The sequence below is a fragment of the Lutra lutra genome, chromosome 4, assembly GCF_902655055.1.
Source record: "Lutra lutra chromosome 4, mLutLut1.2, whole genome shotgun sequence".
Lineage (NCBI taxonomy): Eukaryota > Metazoa > Chordata > Mammalia > Carnivora > Mustelidae > Lutra > Lutra lutra.
The window spans coordinates 34158054-34177719 of NC_062281.1; the positions used below are offsets into that span (position 1 = coordinate 34158054).

At 38.4% G+C, this 19666-nt stretch overlaps 1 protein-coding gene across 40 annotated transcripts in view; it reads right to left on the reverse strand.

The window, feature by feature from the left end:
- Positions 1-19666, reverse strand: part of RIMS2 (regulating synaptic membrane exocytosis 2) — a 587006-nt gene that overhangs the window by 22117 nt on the left and 545223 nt on the right. Inside the window, exon 1 of one of the 40 annotated variants that reach the window (XM_047727197.1) lies at positions 7730-8234. The exons of the other annotated variants lie outside the window; for them this stretch is intronic. Coding sequence (XP_047583153.1) covers positions 7730-7871 — 142 coding nt within the window. The 5' untranslated portion in view covers positions 7872-8234. Of the gene's footprint in view, positions 1-7729; positions 8235-19666 lie in introns of those variants that run through there. 40 annotated transcript variants of the gene reach the window in all.

Below are 19666 nucleotides of genomic sequence, written 5' to 3' on the forward strand. Positions count from 1 at the left end.
ACGGCATACACATTTCATTTGTTACATAGTAGAAGATATGTTCCTAGTTTATAGGAGCTGAGTGTACCCAACTTCCAGGTGGCACAAAGAACATATGACTTTTAAGCACTCTCACACCTGCAAGGTTGGATACAGTTACTTAAATAATTTGGTCCCTTCCAGCTCTAATAGCTTCCTTCTATTCCATGATATGAACATATAAACCAACTAGATATTTGTTCATTTATTCATTCACTACATATTTGCTAAGTACTTACTTGGTGCAAGGCACTGTGACAGATAAATATATGTAACGCTTGATCACACAATTCCTTATTATGTAATTTTACCATTTAGTAGGTGAGGTAAGATAATAAATAAATAATGACAATCCAAGGCAATATATTCTAAGTGCTATACAAGTACCATTAGATATCTGAAGCTATACTGTCCAATATAATTTTGTGTGAATGTTGAAAATGTTCTATAGTTCTGCACTGTCCAATAAGGTAGTCATGTGTAGCTACTGAGCACTTGGTGGCGGGTGGGGCTGCGGGGAAGGTGAACCTGGTGGTGGGTATTTAGGAGGGCATGTATTACATGGAGCACTGGGTATGGTGCATAAACAATGAATCTTGAGCACTGAAAAAAAATGTGGCTAATGTGACTCTGGAAATAATTTTCAATTTAATTTGGTTTCAATCTATTTAAATTTAAATAGCCAAATGACTAGTGCTTCCTGTATCAGAGAGCACAAATCTAGTTCAGAAAAAGGTAAACATATTTTGATATGGGATCATAAGGGAATAATAACCATGACAATGAAGTTCACACACCTCTCTCCAAGGTAAGTATTACTACAAACATTTCACATAAAAGGAGGAAACTAAAGCTCATTAAGTATCTTGCTTAGTTCTAAGAAAAGATGGAGCTAATATTTCAAACCCAGGTATATGCCCATTCACCTTTTCCTCTGCCTACAGAAGCTTCTATGACTTCTGAAAACTTCGTGGATAAGATATGAGTTGAGCTTTGAAGGGTAATTAGATATGATGCATATGCAGTGGTAGAGGAAGAATAGAAAGAAAAGCATGAACAAAAATTTGGAGGCAAAGAGCAAGAAGGTCTAGTTTTATTGAATTACTGGATTCCTAAAGGGCCTTAGAAGATATGCTGTACAGAAGCACCTGACTGTTAAAGACTCTGAAGGTCAGGCCAAAGGACACTACCTACTGGGAGATGGGAATCTACTGTGGTTTCTGGAGGAAGACCAGTGTCAACATTAAGATGATATTTAAGGGAACTGACATAGAGGCAATGGAGGTAGGTTGGAGGGGAGACCCAGCAGGTAGAGAGCAGACTGGGAGACTCTCAGAAGATTTTGAAGGGGAGCAAACGTGGCCCTAAACTATCCAGGTGACAATAAGAATGGGAAGGAAGAAAGCAGTTCCCCAGCTGAGGCTGCCAACTGGTGGCACACATTTGGTCAACAGGCTATGTTTCGTTTGGCTCAAATAATGTTTATAATTTTTCATTTAGCTGCCAACATTGTAAAAGTTAAAGATTTGAAGTAAACATTCAGATTTACAGCTTTTCTCTTATGGAAAAAAGAGTAAGTTTGCCAACCCTGGGCTGATATTCAACTGGAATCAATTAATTAGAACAGAGTGTTCGCCATTCCTTTTTGGATGGATAGGATTTCTCAAGCTTTTCAGAGTGCTTGCTTTTCCCATTTGTATGACATCTGGTCTACCTCACTGATTTATGTTACCTGCCTAGCCCCAAGTCACAGGATAGTAAGGGAACGACTGATCACGGAAATAGCTAAAATAAACAGTCCTTTCATTGTAGTCTTCTTAGGCAAAATCTAATTCTTAAGAATTAGTACTTCAAACTTACACTGATACTATCATTTTTATAATAGCTTTTTTCTTCAGTTGTTCAAATAATATTATATATACAGAGCATTAGGTAAGTCCCCCTCCTCTTCATCAAACACTCTTTATGTTAGGAGATAGAGCAAATGTATAGAACGATCTTGTCTGATCAATAATAAGGGTATACTTAAGAACAACAGAGGGTACTTATATTAAACCACAGACCTTAGCAGCAATGGGATGCTGCCATTGCCACCTTCTAGTGGGTTTCTTTTGTAAGTCGTAATAATACACAAGGATGTCTCCATAGGAAAACTCATCCCCATTATTAGCTCTGAATTTAGTGAACTTATTGAAGGATGAAAGCAAACTGGGGTTAAACGTTACTTTTGTATTAGAGTTATAAGCTGCTTTAAAGATACTGTTTGGACACCTACCAGTGAAAAATTCTGACTCTCAGATAACAAGGTAGTATTTAATAAGCACTCCAAATGGAACTGTTCTTTTGTTTATCTTTTTTTTAATTCCAAAATCGTTTGCTTCACTTATCTGCCTAGAATGTAAACCTAATATAAAAATATTGTGCTATTTTTAAATATGGCATAGACTCATTTATGAAATGATTTATTATATAATTATATATAATAATTCAAAAAATCACATAAAAATACATAATCAATCATCTAGGAAAAATAATATCTCCTAAAAAAAAAATAATATCTCCTAAGAAAAGATACAAATTCAGACTAAAACTGTCATTGTGAGGATGTGCAAAAACTATGATCACTGAATTTTAAAAAGTCTAGATCACATATTAAATTTAAAATCAACATAAATAAAATAAATAACAATAGCAGCCAGTTAAAATGGTATCTACTGGGGCGCCTGGGTGGTTCAGTGGGTTAAAGCCTCTGCCTTTGGCTCGGGTCATGATCTCAGCGTCCTGGGATCGGCCCGCATCGGGCTCTCTGCTCAGCAGGGAGCCTGCTTCCTCCTCTCTTTCTCTGCCTGCCTCTCTGCCTACTTGTGATCTCTGTCTGTCAAATAAATAAATAAAATCTTAAAAAATAATAAAATAAATAAAATGGTATCTACTTCGAAAAGAATGGTAGAACTATATACTATTATTAATAGACATTAAGCGGATACTTTACTAGCCATGATGTCTGTACTTGGGAGGATTACGTTTAAGTGTACGGAGATTTTTTTATTCCAGTGGAACATAGGCAAAGTCCCATTTTTATCAAATGGGACTACTTATTAAGAATTAAGTGTATCATTTACCATATACAAAGATTAGACTAAGATAGTACTTTTTATACTCTTCTTATCAGTTGCATGACCTCTTAAAGAGTGGGGTGAATTAAATAGGTCTTTTCTATTAGTCTCTTTAGTTCCTTTTATATTAATTCCTCATAGCTTCACTATCGTATGCAAAAAAACCTTTTCCCAATTCTTCTGGTGATTTAAAATTATTCCCGTTTCTTGGATGGTTTTCCTGTAATTTAATTTTCAACCTAGTGCATGTAAAAGAAATGAAATGAATTAATTTATTCAGTTAAATAGCATTAAGTCAATAAGCTCTCTTCTGTATGATCACCAAGCCATATTTTAACCAAAGAAGGCAGGCCATAAAATCAAGTAAACCAAATTCATCACATCATTATATGTACATAACTGAACAAGAATCACTAGCCCTGAACCACAGGTCACAACATTAAAATAGCCTCTGAGAAACCAGATCTACCAAGTGTTAGAAAATGTGCCATTTTCTTACATTATAAAACCATAACCACTTACCATTGAATCTATGGGTGGGAAGTTGTGGGGCTGCTTCTCCTATTAAGAATGCTAAGTTTTTGCTGAAATGATTCCTTCTTTGTTAGAATTACCTGTAATGTTTAAAAATTCTACATACAATAATATTCCACATTAGGGAGGCAGACTCGCAGAATCAATGTTGAGGGCAAGTAGTTTATATAGGGAAGTTAATACTTATCTCGTAGGATTCAATGATAAAATAAGTAGACATAATTCATACACTGTTAAGTAACATGTAAGGGACTACTATTATTAGTTAAAAAAAAATGCTGGGGTGCCTGGGTGGCTCAATTGGTTAGGCATCTCCCTTCAGCTCAGTTCATGTTTCTGGGTCCTGGGATCGAGCCCCACGTCGGGCGCTTGTCCTTCTCCCTCAGCCCCCGTCCCGCCTGGCTCATGCTCACTCTCTCTCAAATAAATAAATAAAATCTTAAAAAAAAAATGCTACTCAGAGATCGGAGAATTGTTATTTGGTGTCTAGCGACAAAGAAGCACAAATAAAATAATGTAATAAAGAACTACAAGCATACAAAAAAGCTGCTATAAAGACCAATCAGGAATCTTAATTTGCTTACAGGAATGCTCCTTTCACCCTCAATGGAGTCACCCCCACTGAAATTTATAATCCATGGCCAAGTTGCTTAATGTCTCTGAGTCTCAGTGTTCACATGCGTAAAATGTTGAAAATAATAACCCCCTTGAAGAGTCATGAAACCAAAAGAATGTGGCATACACAGGTGTTCAATAAATGCCAACTATTAATAACATACTGTACAGGGTCATCAACTCCATAGCATATTACTAGAAAATGTAGTATAATAAGGAAGAAACAATACACAGAGTAGTTAGTATTATAAACTCCAAAGCCAAATTATGGATTTAGATCCCAACTCAGCAACTTCCTAGCTGTGGGCTCTGAGCAAATTGCTTTCACAGAGCCTCGGTGACAGCTCTCCGTCACCGAAATCCATGTTTCACTCTCACTTTCTTAGGACACCCTTCTCTAACTCCTAAATTTTCTTATAATTCTTACTGTACTCAGTACTTCACCTTCCTAACACCGGTCAGTTCTAAATAGGAACATAGTTGTTCCTATTAATATCTGTCTCCATTAGATTGGAAGATCTAAAAGGGTGGGGAGCATATCCAACTATTTCAAGCACTACTGATGCTAACACATCAAATAGCCACACTAAATATGTTTGAATGAATGAATGAATAAAGAAGAATATGGTTTCTCAATAAACTTTTTGGTACTTCTTGTGCAGAATGGCGATATCCAGATGTGCAGAATAAGAACGAAATGCGACTATGGAACTAGAAGGCAGAGGACATTTGAATTAGTTATTGCACTATGTCTGAAAAGACCAAAAAGGGGTGGGGGGAAGATGAGTTTTAAAATCAGGCTAATTTAAAATCACCTGCACCAAAAAAATAAAAAATAAAATCAGTTGCACTCATCAAATTATACGGGTTAGTAGACCACTGCTCTCTTTAGACAAATTGTTCTCGACCAGTGTGAAAATCATCTGTTATGATGGATTTACTTTTCTTAATACATTAGAATGGGCCTCACAGTTATGACTATAATAACATATTCTCGAACAAGCTTAAGAGAGTATGTTACCCGCCTGAACTTCATATGTCCCTTGTGGGTGACTCAATGGGGGGGGGGGGTAAGGAAGCACTGCTCCAGGCAGTGATTTCTAACTTTTACAACTCTTGCAACTCTGCAGAGTACAGCAGAATACCCTAAAAACACCTCAGGGTATTTTTCAGGGGTGGTAGGAATACTATAAGACAAAGAGAAAAGTCAGGATCTCTTCTCTTGGCTGTATAAGTGACCGCGCAGCCCAGTAGAAAGACCATTCATTTACAGGGAGCACTTCCTCTCTAGTTACCTGTAGAGAACTATATGCTTAATTTTGAAACACTGGCTTCCTTATGAAACATTTTGTCTTGGCCAACTCAGTGAGCCAGATTGTGGGACAGAAATCTGTTCCAACTTCCCATGTGTAGATATAGGATTTTCCTTTGGGATAGGTCTGTGTAAGCCAAGGTTAAATGACTGTACTTTGAATTTTGAAAATTCTCATGTTTATATAAGCTTTGCCTGTCTTTTTAGGATGGTATTTTATAAATTCAACAATTCTGGTTATAACGCAGGGAGGAATGATGGTAGTTTATCCGAAGCAAACTCAAGACTCAAGACTTGGTGTAAACATTAAAAACTGAGAGTCTACAATAATTTGTTTCATTTAAATATAGATTTTTCAGACACAGCTGGGTTTGAGTTCTAGCTTCACCTCTTGCAAGGTATGTGACTGTGGCCAAGTATATGCAAATAATAATCTAGTATAGCCCTAGTATAGTATAATAATCTAGTATATATTATTAAATAATAATCTAGTATAGTGTATATGGTGTGTAGGTTGTGTTGTGGACTGCCTGAGTTCACATGCAACTCTATGGCCTACTATACCTGCCAAGTTGACCATGGGCAAGTTTCTGAACTTCCCTCTGCCTCAGTTTCCTCTTTGTGAAATACAGATAATAAAAATACTGCCTCATAACGTTGTTATTGGCCTAAAAGAGTACATACAGCAAAGTTCTTTGAACAGTGCCTGGTTCACAATTAACACTGAAAGTTTTAGCTACAATTGTGATCATTCATTTACCCAATGGGATTTTCTAATTCCTTGACTTGTTTACACTCTCTGAGATTTTAAACATTTAATTACAGAAAACAAGTGAAATGTAAATGTACAAACAAACCCAGCAAAGCATTAGTATGAAAATTAAAAGTTGTGTTTGTATAGGGAAGTATCCTACTACCAGACCTTTAGTGATCTATAGCAAAGTGAGATTGCAAACTGAGATTTCAACAATAAGCTAGAAGAAACCTGGATAGCTCTAACCGGTGAATTCTTTTGAAGACCATGTGCCTGTCATTGTTCATCCTCCCATCTTCCAGCTCCCTATCCCTCCACTGGGAAAAACAGGGGGGAAAGCATCTATCTCTACCTCTTCTCCCAGCAGGTAGTTTCTTCTAAATCAGGGCTCAGTGCTGATATCCTGATAAGAGGTCATAGACTGTCACAGAATAAAAGCAGAATAAACTCTATTACCATACATAGAGCTAACATGATAATAACTAACCTGCTCTGCATTTGTGAGTAAAGATGAACATGATTTGCAACTAGCATATCAACAAATTAATAAACAGTATTTCAAATGTTGGGATGCCATTCTTTAGCAGCCAATTTTTACTCTGATATACAACGTACATTTTTTGTGTGTGTGGGTTAGTTGTTAAATCTTATGAAAAGTTCTCCATGAGGAAAACCTTTGTTGTGTTATTCAAAACTTTATGAAGGTCTTGAAACCACTTGGTGAGGAGTTTAAAACAATGAGTTCTCTTCCCTGCTTTTTCTCTTTAGCTTAATTATTATAATGGGATCTCCTAACACCAGAGATAGACAACCAATGGTCAGGTTGACAGCACTGTGTCCTGTGAACGGTGTCCAGTGTCCAGAGTACGGACCCACCCGCCTTCAGCATGGTCAACGTCTGACCTGTCCATTTCATGACCCCTTCTCCTCATCTGGATCTTGAATTTACACAAGCGGGGATTTCTGTTTCAAACTTTCGCTGCTGCCTCCCCCTTTAATTTTTGAATACTTCTGTCCCCGAGGCCAAATGTTAATACTGAAGACTGCGGGAGTAAACCAAAACATAGTGGGGTGCCCCCAGACGGCTGCTACCTTGCCTCCCACCAGACCACATCCTTACTCAACTTTCACGCACCTGATCATGAACTTCATCAGGAAAGCGGCTTTCCCAAGCCAGCACTGGTGGAGCTCTCGGGATAACCAATAAACGGACTTGGCAGCTCGGCCAGCGCGCCTGGGGGTCTCTCGCCCCAGCGCAGTGCCCAGGAGCGGAGCGGAGCAGGGACACAGCTACGGGGAGCGCTCCCTCCCCGGCCATCCCTCCACCCACCGCGACGCGAGAGGTGAACAGGCAGAAACGGCAACTACAGACGGCCTCACCTCCTTCTTCCTCCTCCAAGGAGTTCATGCAGGGAAAGTAGCCGGCCAGCGCCTCGAAGGAGGCGGAGAGGCTGCTCCGGCTCTGGGAGCGCTGCATGGAGCGCCCCGCAGCGCCGGCGCCCCCCAAGCCCTGCCGGCCCATCTTGGACGAAGACCCACTCTTCCCGCGGTACAAGATACGAGGCGTCTTGGCGGCTGGGGCGCGGCGACCGCAGCGCTTCGAGGGCCGGGACCGTGCGGCGGGACCCTGCGGGGTCTGGCCCCGGCCTCGCCGACCCCGTCCGGACCGGCCCGGACACGGCTGTCCCGGCTGCCGAGTCCTCCACTTTGTTGGGGAGGGGCCAGGAGGAGGGGGTCGTGACGGTGGCGGGCGGAGACGCGGCTGTCCTCGGCGAAAGTCCGAGGTCTCGCCGGGAGGGAGCTGAGGATCCCGGAGGCAGTGGCTGCCGGAGTCTCGCAGCCCTCCCCTCGCCGGGAGATGCTGCTGATGCTGTGGTCCCCGCCAATCAGCAGTCGCAGGGGGAGGTGGTGGCGGTGGGCTGGCGGCTTCGGAGCGCGCGCGGCAGCTTCTGGGCACCTGCGACCCAGAGCAGCCCCTGCTAGCTCCTCCGCTCGACCCCCCGCGCCGCGTGCGTAGGGCCGGAGAGTGTTAATTACAAGCACTACGTCAGGCATCGCAGGGGGTAAGGCAACGGGCAAATTTTTGGTAGTCACTTTCCCTTTCCTCAGTTTCACTTAAACAATTTGTTAACGCTCCTCAAGCATAGGCAGGAAATACTGAAATTTTCTCCAAATCCTAACACAAGCCTCCCCAATTTTTATAGATTCCACGGAAGCCTAGAATTAAAGCTTTCTCTTTTACCGTCTGTCTTAAAAAAAAAAAAAATCAGGAAAAAAGGTTAAAAAGAAACCAAGAACCTGAAAAAGCACCGACATTAAGAAAGTACTTTCTCTCGCTTATCAACTCTGCTTTAATTTCAGGAATGTTTAATGCTTTCTTTCTCTAAATTAAATAATCTGCTACTTAATGTTACTAAGAATGACAATAAACACTGGAAGGCTCTAAACATCTAAATAAAAGATAGCTTCCTCTTAAATTGGACACAACACGAATACAAGAAACAGAACAGTTTATAAGTAACATAACATGTCGCATTCTGGAAACTGCAAATCCCTATTCCAGAATATGAAGCAACCACAATCCCATTTTAATAGGAGCTGGAAGACTGCCCCACTTTTTGTGGCTTACACAAGCCACTCAACCTCTCACTTTCTTTATCTAGGGGGGTGGGAAGGTAGGGTACAATGATTCCAGTCCTAACCATGTCACAGCTTGATTCTTGGGTACGTGTAAGGGAGCTCTATTCTTTCATAAAATAAATGTCTCCTCAGTAGTATATATGTACAAGTTCTTTGCTTGATGTGCTAGTAGATTCAAACACTTGTTCAATTAATCTTACTTGAATTCCTCATATATGCTAGGTACTTTTGCAAACACTTAGGATACAATAATGATCAGAGCAGGTAAAAATCCCTGCTCTCATGGAGCTTACATTCTAGCAGTGTGACAGACGCAATAAATGTTAGGATAAATGCAAATGGGAGAATATTAAGAGGGATGGGACAGGCTGCAATTAAAAAAAAAAAAAAAAAGTCTGTTATAGTGGGCCTCACTGCCCAGGTGACATTTCAGACATTTCAACAGAGGTTTGAAGAGGTTGAGGAAGTTAGCCATTCTGGTATGTGAGGAGGAGAGTGAGTTAGAGGCAAAGAGAACCTCCAGCAGGAAGGTCCACCACCATGCGTCCTGGGCCAGGAGAAGGGGCCAGCATGGCTGGGCGGCAGCGGGATGAGTGAGAGGGAAGGAAAGGAGGTCAGGAGAGATAAAAGGCAGAGAAAGAAACAGATTACCAGGGCCTTCTAGGTATGTTAATGATTCTGGCCATTGGACACTGAAATTTAGAAGGTATTAAAAATGCATTCAGGCAAATAATCCTTTCAAATCTTTCAGTTTCCCAATTTCCAGTCTCACATAACAACTTCTGGTTGCTTGGATGTAGGATTATCCAGGTTTCTTGCTTCGGTTTTTCCGATAGGCTGTAGTCCTTTCTCATTATTATTCCTACAACTCCTTCTTAGTTCAATTTCCTGTTCTTTATTCACTTTCCTAAAATATCAGCATTTCAACAGAACATTGATAAGGCCAGGAACCCCAAGAGCAATTTTTCATCCTGTATTGCTTTTTGTTCAGAGAACAGGTACCTTTTTAAATGAAAATTTCACCCTAAGAATAAAGACAATCATAGAATTTTGCAAACTGAAAAAACTACTGAAAGTCATCTAATATATACTTTTTTAAACTATGGGTCACAAATTTCTAGTGGGTCCTGAAAATCAGTTATTAAGTTTTGATCAACATTCTAAAAACGAAAATGAAATAAAATATTAGAGGCTAGCCCCTGTAGTTACTGCATCAATTGTAGTATCATTTTAGGAATATGTCTGTGTGCATGTGTGTGTGCGTGTGTGTGTGTACACATGCAGGTGTGTATTGTACTGTGGTCAAGAGGAAAGTATCAAGGAAGAGAGGACTGAGTGGAGAAATCCTAGGAAAGTAAGTTGGCCAGGAGTGGGAACTTTTGTCTTGGCATCCAAGAACATCAGAAGGATAGCTGAATGTCCCTTTGGAAGGGAATATCTGGGTTTTTTTTTTTTTTTACTGGTGATTGCAGGGGGATAGGGAATAGAAAACCTGAAATGGTGGTCATGCCCGAGATGCTTGGGTCTAGAATCGTCCAGATGCTTCTATTTGTATAGGAGAATCATTTCTCTCTTGTAATTTTAGAACACGGTTGTCCTGGGAAGCTTTCTGATACTTTTCCTTATAGTTAGACTCTTAGAGATATAGATAAGTGACAGAAGAATGGCATAAGGAGAAGTACGGGCACTGAAGAGGAAAGAAGCAGAATTATTTCTTATTTTTTTATTTTTAATTAAAACCTTATTTCAAGGAAGAACGCTGTAAGGAAAAAGCAGAATGTTGGCACATGGGCATTCAAGAGACAAAGCACAAACGTAGCAAGAGACCTCTAGTCTTGAATGATAGCTTGTGGCATACAATGAACTTACTGAGAACAGTTATAATTCTACTTCTTCTTATCCTATGTGCAATTGCTTGCCTATGTACAAAAAATGTTACATAAATAATATTTCTGGTTTATATATATTCAGCAAGTTGATTATTTCTTATTCCGTTCTGATAGAAGTACTACTACCCCCAAAGTAATTGAAAAATGCACATAAAAAACAAGCCACTGATAAAATATGACACATGTCATTCCTCTGTACCAAATTCTACATATTCAAATAGCTTAGGATGGGATTTCAAATGACGGGTCATTAGGTAGTTTCATTATATAAAACTAAGCATAACTCCAGAATCATCATAATCCAGAATTTGAATTATTTGTAACTTTCTTATTCATCCAAAGATAATCAGGGGAAAACATGAGTCACAAACATACACAATAAATTACCTTCTGAAAGCACAATGTGGCCTTGAAAATAGATTCTACCACTAAATATGAAAATTATCTTTTTGAAGAAATGTTATATAAATACAGCTTGCATAGACTATTATAGCATTCTATTTGTTGAATATGAAACGTATCACACTGATTATGCCCCTTAATTCTTTTTTTTTTAATTTAAAGATTTTTATTTATTTATTTGACAGAGAGAGATCACAAGTAGATGGAGAGGCAGGCAGAGAGAGAGAGAGAGGGAAGCAGGCTCCCTGCTGAGCAGAGAGCCCGATGCGGGCCTCGATCCCAGGACCCTGAGATCATGACCTGAGCCGAAGGCAGCAGCTTAACCCACTGAGCCACCCAGGCGCCCTGCCCCTTAATTCTTATGTCAACCCTAAGAATGCCATCATTAGCTCTTCTTTATAGATGACCTAGTAAAGACTCAATAATATTAAATCCTTTGCCTAATTAGAAAGTGGCAGAGCAAGACTCCAATTCAGAGGCTCAGATTTCAGGTTCAATGCCCTGTGTACTACATCATGGGTGTCTCATACCATGTATACTTATATAAAAGTAGACAATAGATAGAGTATAAATTGTACAGTAAATTATTTGATACATGAGAAAATAAATATTGAAAACACATCCATAAAACCCAATTGTTTATTCTAATTGTATACCAATTTTAAACTTATATTTGACTCTTTTTTTAAAAAATCAAATTATAGCCATCAATTATAATGGGTCTAGAATATAGGTGACTTATGTTTCTGTTTTTTTAAACAGTTTCTAAGAAAAAGAAAAATCACCAAAATTTTAAAGCATGTTACATTAGTTTGTTCCTGAAATAGAGACTTGGTTACTTAAGTAGATACATAAAACAGTTATTATGTGACATAGTTATACAATGTCTAGACCATGGATGAGTTCAGTCAGGAACATAGCTGTGTTTTTTAGCAGCCTTGCCCTTCCCTACGCTAGAGATGATGTAGGTGAGGATGATGACAATGTAAATTATCTGATAAAGGGAAGGGAGGAAAAGGAAGGAAGTCCCTAAGAGAAGCAGTGGAGAAAACAAGTAGCAAGGTCCAGCAGTGGATATGCTAAAAAGAAATAGAAAAAGTTCTCCTCTGGCTACTCTGTCACCATATAGTGTTTTCCAGACAATCCAGAAATGGTTGGCTGCTAGAAGAGACAGGAATTGCTCAGGATAGGTCACAGACTCATGATGTAGACTGAACTAACCTCCTGATACACATTTGCTTTAGATGACATGGAAATTCACTTCTCTCTCCGTCTTTACAATTGACGTCAATTACTTTTGCCACTGTGAACCAATCCTCCTTACGGCGGTGAGTCTATGCTAAATAAAAATATTTATGGATATATTTTGTTTTTTTCCTGATTTAAAACCAACTCTAAGAATCCGAAAATATATACTTTTTTTGCTGTCACAAAATAACTTTGCATTTAAGTCATGAGAGATCAAATCCATGTAGTCAACATTTTCTACTGACTTCATATTGCTAAAAGTATTTAATAGTCTTGGGCAATTAGCCTTGACTTGCTTATGAAATCTAAAGTATACAGTCTTTTCTCCCATCCACAGCTTCATGTCAATATAGTACAAATAAATGGTAAGCTTTTGTGATTTTTCAGTTTTCCAACATAATTTTGGTGTCTACTCAGCAGATTTACAAAGTGAATAGCAGATGGTGCACTTGAGCAGCTGGTCAACCTGAAACTTTCACAAAAGTTTAATGAAGTCAAAGGATGTTTAGAGTACGAGAAGATAAAAAAGAAATATTAAACGATCAGCATTTTCATTATTCTGTAATGAGATTTAGGATAATATTTACCTTTATCTTATGACAGAAAATGACTATGGAAGTTGGGAAATTAATTTCTTCATTAGTCTAAAACTCTAAAGATCGAGGTTATGAGTCATAAAAGCAGAATAGCTAGACGATATAGGGTAAGAACAAATATTTATATTCTAATATAACTTATGGCCCTTTACATATAGTAATAATGATGATAATAGTTAGTGTTATGTTTCTTCATAAGCATTATCTCCTTTAACGCTCATAAACACTCTATAAAGTAGCCCATCTCATTATTCTCATTTCACAGACAAGAAAAGCAATGTACACTAATTCAATAAATATGAGTTAAGTGCCTACTACATGCCAGACACTATTCTAGCTACTGGCGATATAGCAGTGAACAAAAATGGACAATGAGCTCCTCATGTAGCTGGCATTCTAGTGGAATAATGTAAATTATATCCCACTTATGATACGGCAGGCCTTTTTCTAAACAACTTTATATAACCAGTACATCAATCCACTTAATAAATACACGACCTTATGAAAGATACAAGATTATTAATATCTTCATTTTATAAGTGAGAAAACTGAAAAAAAAAAAGAAAAAAAAAACGAGAAAACTGAGAGATGCTGAGAGTAAATCTCTTGCCCAAGGTCACACAGGTTATTAAGAAATGAAACCAGAATTAAAGCCCATGAGGTTTGATGCACACTCATGAGTTCTACAGTGTCACAAAGTAGCAAATCCAGGATTTGAACCTAGGTCTTCTGACTCCATAATCCATACTATTTTTTTTTAATTATTTATTTTAAAGAGGGGGAGGAGAGAGTAGGGTGAGGGGCAGAGGGAGAGAATTTCAAGCAGACTCCTTGCTGAGCATGGAGTCCTACGAAGGGCTCGATCTCACCACCCATGAGATCACAAACTGAGCCAAGAGTCCACGTTCAACCTACTGCGCCACCCAGGTGCTCCTATAATCCGTACTATTAACTGCTAAGTAACATGGGTTGAGAGAACCTTCTTATATGTATATCAGACAATGGTGCTGCCAATAAGAACTGTTTTTCCATTCATAACAAAGAACTTTTAGCGTGGTAATTCTGTCTCATTCTATGACATATTTACGCAAATTTTCATTTAGCTATCGCCAGGAATCCAAAACTCTTCCTAAATGTCCTCAACAATTTTAGGAGTCAGTGTACTGGGATGACTTCAGATAAAACTCAGCCTCAGAGAAAACAGGAAATATACTCTCATAAGAATCGTGACTTACTGGTATTTGACAACCCCTCAAAGCATACTTCCCAAAATAAAATGGAGTCAATCATAAGCTAAGCATTTTGGATAGATAATACCAAAATTTAGAAAAAGAATGCTCATGCTTTCCATACACTTTCTATAGACCTTCTACACAAGTTTTAAAAGTCATGTGAAATGCCATTTTCAAAGAAAAACTAAAATATTCGTATCACAAGGAAACACTTTATCTCCCTGATAAGGCCTCGCATGATCCAATGATAAGTTAGAGACTAATAGGTAAACTACAAAGAGTGACATTTGCCAAAACTTGTTGAGGGCCAGGAAAAAGAGAGGCACATGAACTATCATTATGTTTCAATCACTCAGACAGCTTCTTTCTAATGTGTGATGGCCTTCACGCTTCCCTTCATTTCCTCATTCATTCAGATATTTACTGGGCGCCATACGTAAGACTCTTTTCTCGGACCTTTGGGTAAGAATTACACCAAACATGTGTTTGCCTCATAAGATGCTCAGAGTCTGGCCATAGGGGACAAAGAGGATAACAGAGTCAAGAACGGCAAGTAAATACAATACAGTGGAATACATGGTATATTTATGATGGGTTCTAGGCACTCTGGTGCCATACAACAGGGACATTTTGAAGGCTGTTTGGTAGGCAGAAAATGGGGTGAACAACATTGAAAACAGAAGTCTCTCTACCCTGACCATAATAGCTACTATACACGCCTCTTTTGGATCTTTGAAAATGGGTAAGAGTTAGGGTCTCTCTTTTTCTAGTCCTTTATGGTGGTGGTAGTGGCAAGGATGGTTTCCATGTTTGAAAAACTCCCTGATCTCGTATTCTGTCCGACAATTTTGCCCCATGCTCTGGCTTTGTGAGAAATTTACATGAAGTCTTTATAGTACTGTTAGAAGAAGATTTTCAAACAGTTGGGAGAAGAGAGAAGTATTTCTTCTACTGTAACTCCCCTGGAATTCTAGATGAACATTACCTGGCAATGTCTCATATCATTATGAAATCAAAAGCACTGTAAGGTTCTGTGAGCATAAACATTTGCATAAATATACAGCACGATCAAAAAATGTTATGTAAGTTTCAGGTACCAATGCCCCAAACTATGCAGTGTTTATTAAAAGTATGTGCACTTAAGCTGTCTTATTCATTCATCACTAATTTATTTATTCACTACTCATTTACTAATTATTCATTTCCTCCTTACATCACAGTGTGATGTGAGTAATACAACCTACGCCTGGAAAACAGAGGTATTTCCTTAATCACAAGCAAATCTGGTTCCTACTTGTTCCTCTTGGTTCTATTTCTTCACTGGCTAAGCTTCATGTATTCACCTCAACACACATGGCAGTCAACACTTCTCCAATTAGCATTTCATTTAACTGCCATATATTGGTTAGTTATATGGGGTCTACATTTTTGTACTGCTTGATACTATGCTGATACAAAAATGGAGAGTTTAACAGTTTTCACAGATGTTTTGACCTAACCATCCAGTTGACCTATTCATTGTAGTCACCTTAATTATTTTTCATCATATATGAAGGCAGAAGATTTGCAATGAAGTCATTTTAATTTGTAAAAAACCAAAGGCAGTAAAAAAGAATAAAGGTTCTGTCCAAGCACTTAAGATTGCATATTCAATAGCATATGGGGGGGGGGGGAGAGCCTATGGAAAACCATCAGATTCTACAGATCCAGGTCAAACATCACCTAGATTGGGCATAAGTGAACTGCTGCCTGAAGGTAGGTCTCTGAGCAGCTCAGTACACCTGTAAAAACAGTCCAGACCATGTGCCAAGCAGTGAACTTAGAAACCCAACTAGGCAAGTCATCATCAGCTGACTCCCATCTCAGGCACTCTGTGTTAGAGGTGTCTGGAAGTAACACTTTGTCTGTCTTGTTGATTTGAAACTTCATAATAGGAAATAACAATCCAGATTAAACCTGCTTCCTTCCTTCCTAAAATTCAATTCAAGCGGATTCCACCTCCTATGCATTATGTATAGACCCATGATCAAGTGAAAAGCTCAGGTCTAACAAGACAGAGGACTATTCCCCAGGGAAAACAGTCTCGGTAAGAGGGAAATTTGTAGTGTCATACAGAAACTCTCATAAAAACAAGTACTTATAAACAGAGGCAAATCAATATGTGTTCTAGTTAAGGGAATATTCTAGAATGCTTCTCCTAGAACACTGTGATGTAACTTGGATCCTTCTGCTTGGCAACTCCAGCCATTTGACCCCTTAACAGAGCAATGTTTCAAATCACAACTTCCTTTCCCATACTTGACAACAAACTGGGAAAAGGTATTTGGGAAGGAGCCACAAGTCTTGATGCGTGATTTACAGTCTGAAAAACATTAAATATATATATTTAAAATTAGGCGACACCATTCAAAAAGCTTTTCCAAAATATTTTCCAAAATTTTTCCAAAAATATTTATAGTCTAGCCACTACTTATCAGCATTTGGACATAGAAAAACTGTGGTATAGAATATCTGAGCTCTCGATCTCTCTTTGTTGCTCTGATCCTGGGCTCACCTGGGGTTCATCAAACCATCAAGTTTCCTCTGCTTCCCTGCCTTGTGGATGACGTTTGACCTGAATGACCAGAGGGAAGAGCTCCCCCAAACTGAAGTTCCCCTTGTCTCCACACATTCCATCACTTTTAATACAACTTTTCATCTTAACAGAGAAAGATTGTATATTTTTCCACAATGGAATCTATTAAGAAAAATGTAAAACATTGGAAACTAAATAATCCAATAAGAATCTATTATCAACATGTATTTCTTAATATAATGACCACAGTGACTATAAGAAAACTCTTCCAATTATGTAGGCTTTCTATAATATTCTCTGTATGTGCCAATTTCTCATAGTTTAATTTTTCTCATGTTTTAGATATTGGATCTGTCTAATGCATAATAATTGTTTTATATAGTAACTGTCTCCTAAGTACTTTTGAAAAACCTATATATTCATCTCTAAAAATCTCTAAAACATGAAACCCATTAGTTTAGGCCCCATTTTATATGTGCTAATGTATAAAGAAGATAAAAGGTTACACATCATTAGTAGGAGATCTGGTGAAGCTGAGATATTCTGTGGGTTTAAGACCTTTTTGTGGGTGTTATATGCAACTAATGAATCACTGAACACTACGTCAGAAAGTAATGATGTACTATATGCTGGCTAATTGAACATTATAATTAAAAAAAACACCTTTTTTGCATTTCTGTATATGGAATAATTACATGCAGAAATATATGTGAAGGGCCAATGAATATGAACCCATGAAAAGGTAATCTCTTAAAAGTGTTTAACAAAGAGAACGGATTGTTAGCTTAGTAGAATATTCCATTCAACCATTGTTTATTTAAACAATTTAAGTAAATAATAATTGAATGCCATCATGTGCATGTACGGGGCTAAGCAGAAGTAGTATATCGTGGGGCACCTGGGTGGCTCAGTGGGTTGGGTGTCTGCCTTCAGCGCGGGTCACGATCCCAGGGTCCTGGGATCGAGCCCCGTATCAGGCTCCCTGTTTCTTGCTTCTCCCTCTGCTGCTGCTCCTATTTGTGCTCTCGCTCCCTCTCAAATACTAAATAAATCTTTTTTTAAAAAAAGGGGGAAAAAAGTAGTATATAGTATCATTTATTAAGTAACTGACCATTAGTTAAATCTGTTACTTTCTTCTTTTTTTTTAAGATTTTATTTATTTATTTGACAGACAGAGATCACAAGTAGGCAGAGAGGCAGGCAGAGAGAGAGGAAGGGAATCAGGCTCTCTGCTGAGCAGAGAGCCCGATGCGGGGCTCGATCCCAGGACCCTGGAATCATGACCTGAGCCGAAGGCAGAGGCTTTAACCCACTGAGCCACCCAGGTGCCCCAAATCTGTTACTTTCATTCAATTATTATTTGAACTGATAAATGTAGAAAAGCTAAGGAAACAGATCAAGTAATGCTACGTAATTAAAAATAAAGATATAATAATAGACCAGAACGTATCTGGCACATGTGTATGAAGCTCAAATGCATTTAAGATATCAGCACCAAAGCAAACCAAGAGAGCTAAGTATTCCTATTTTGACCATAATAATGCCACACTTTCAGATCATGGGACATTAATTTTAAAAATTTTAAGACGATCTCATATTCTAACACATAATTTTGGAAAAGTCCAGTATTCAAGAGGAAAATAGAACCAACAGGGAAAATCAGGAGATAAATAACTTTGGTTATCACACACAAACAGTACATCGCACAGTACATTAAGGGAGTAAAGGCACCAAGAGTGTGGAAGGGGACAGGGGACCTTCAGGGTGCTCCTCGCAAGACCGTGATATTTGAACAAAGCCTTGCGGATAGTTCTCTTCTCCCTCCGAGCCTATTGCTTTCCTCTTCCTTTATTAAATTACCACTTTCCTCCTACAGATTTATTTAGTAACTATAATACAGTAACTATAATATATAGTAACTATAACTATAACCATAACAGGTCTTGGATACTCTAAGGTCCAGGAGAGATTATGTCCATGACTAGCTCACAATCTAGTGGGAGCAGAACCATGAAACAGACATCCCTAGATGCTGAGTGTTATAACCAAGGTGTGGATACAAATCAGAATCGGAAGCTGGCTGTTTTTGAACCCTAAGAAAACACGGTCTCATTCTCCCAGGATTCTGGCTCTTCCTCATAGTTCTTTGTTGTCCAAATGTGGAGTCTAGAAGGGTAGTTATCCTAATTCTCTTGAAAAGACTTCTACAAATGTTCAGATATTTGAATCTTTCTAACTATGCCATTTTGTTTCTGTAATAGTTTTATGATCTGTTTTTAAGAAAGCATCTTGTCCTCTTGACTATACTAAATCTGAAAACTATTATTTTTCTTTTCAGTTTCACTTAAATGTTCTGTGCTTAGCTTGCCTTATCAAGTTCATGGAATTTCAGGTCCATTTAAATATCTTTTAATCAGACAGCATCTTTTCCTCATTTTTTTCTATTATATCTGTTTATACTGAGGAAGATACATTATTTCCTGATATTTCAGTCCCAAATATGATCCTCTTTAGTCCTGGTTTTCCCTCTGGAATTATATTTACCTCTTTCCATTCAAACTTCAGAGATTTTCCTTGCCTGTGGTACCCAGTTTCTGTTAGTTTCTCCAAGAGATCACTGAGAGCCTTTCTCCACAGTGGTCTTCCTTATTACAAAACACTGATATCCACCACAGAAACTGTTCTTTTTTTTTTAATAGACCTTTTTTTCTCCTTACTTCTCATATTTCAGCTTA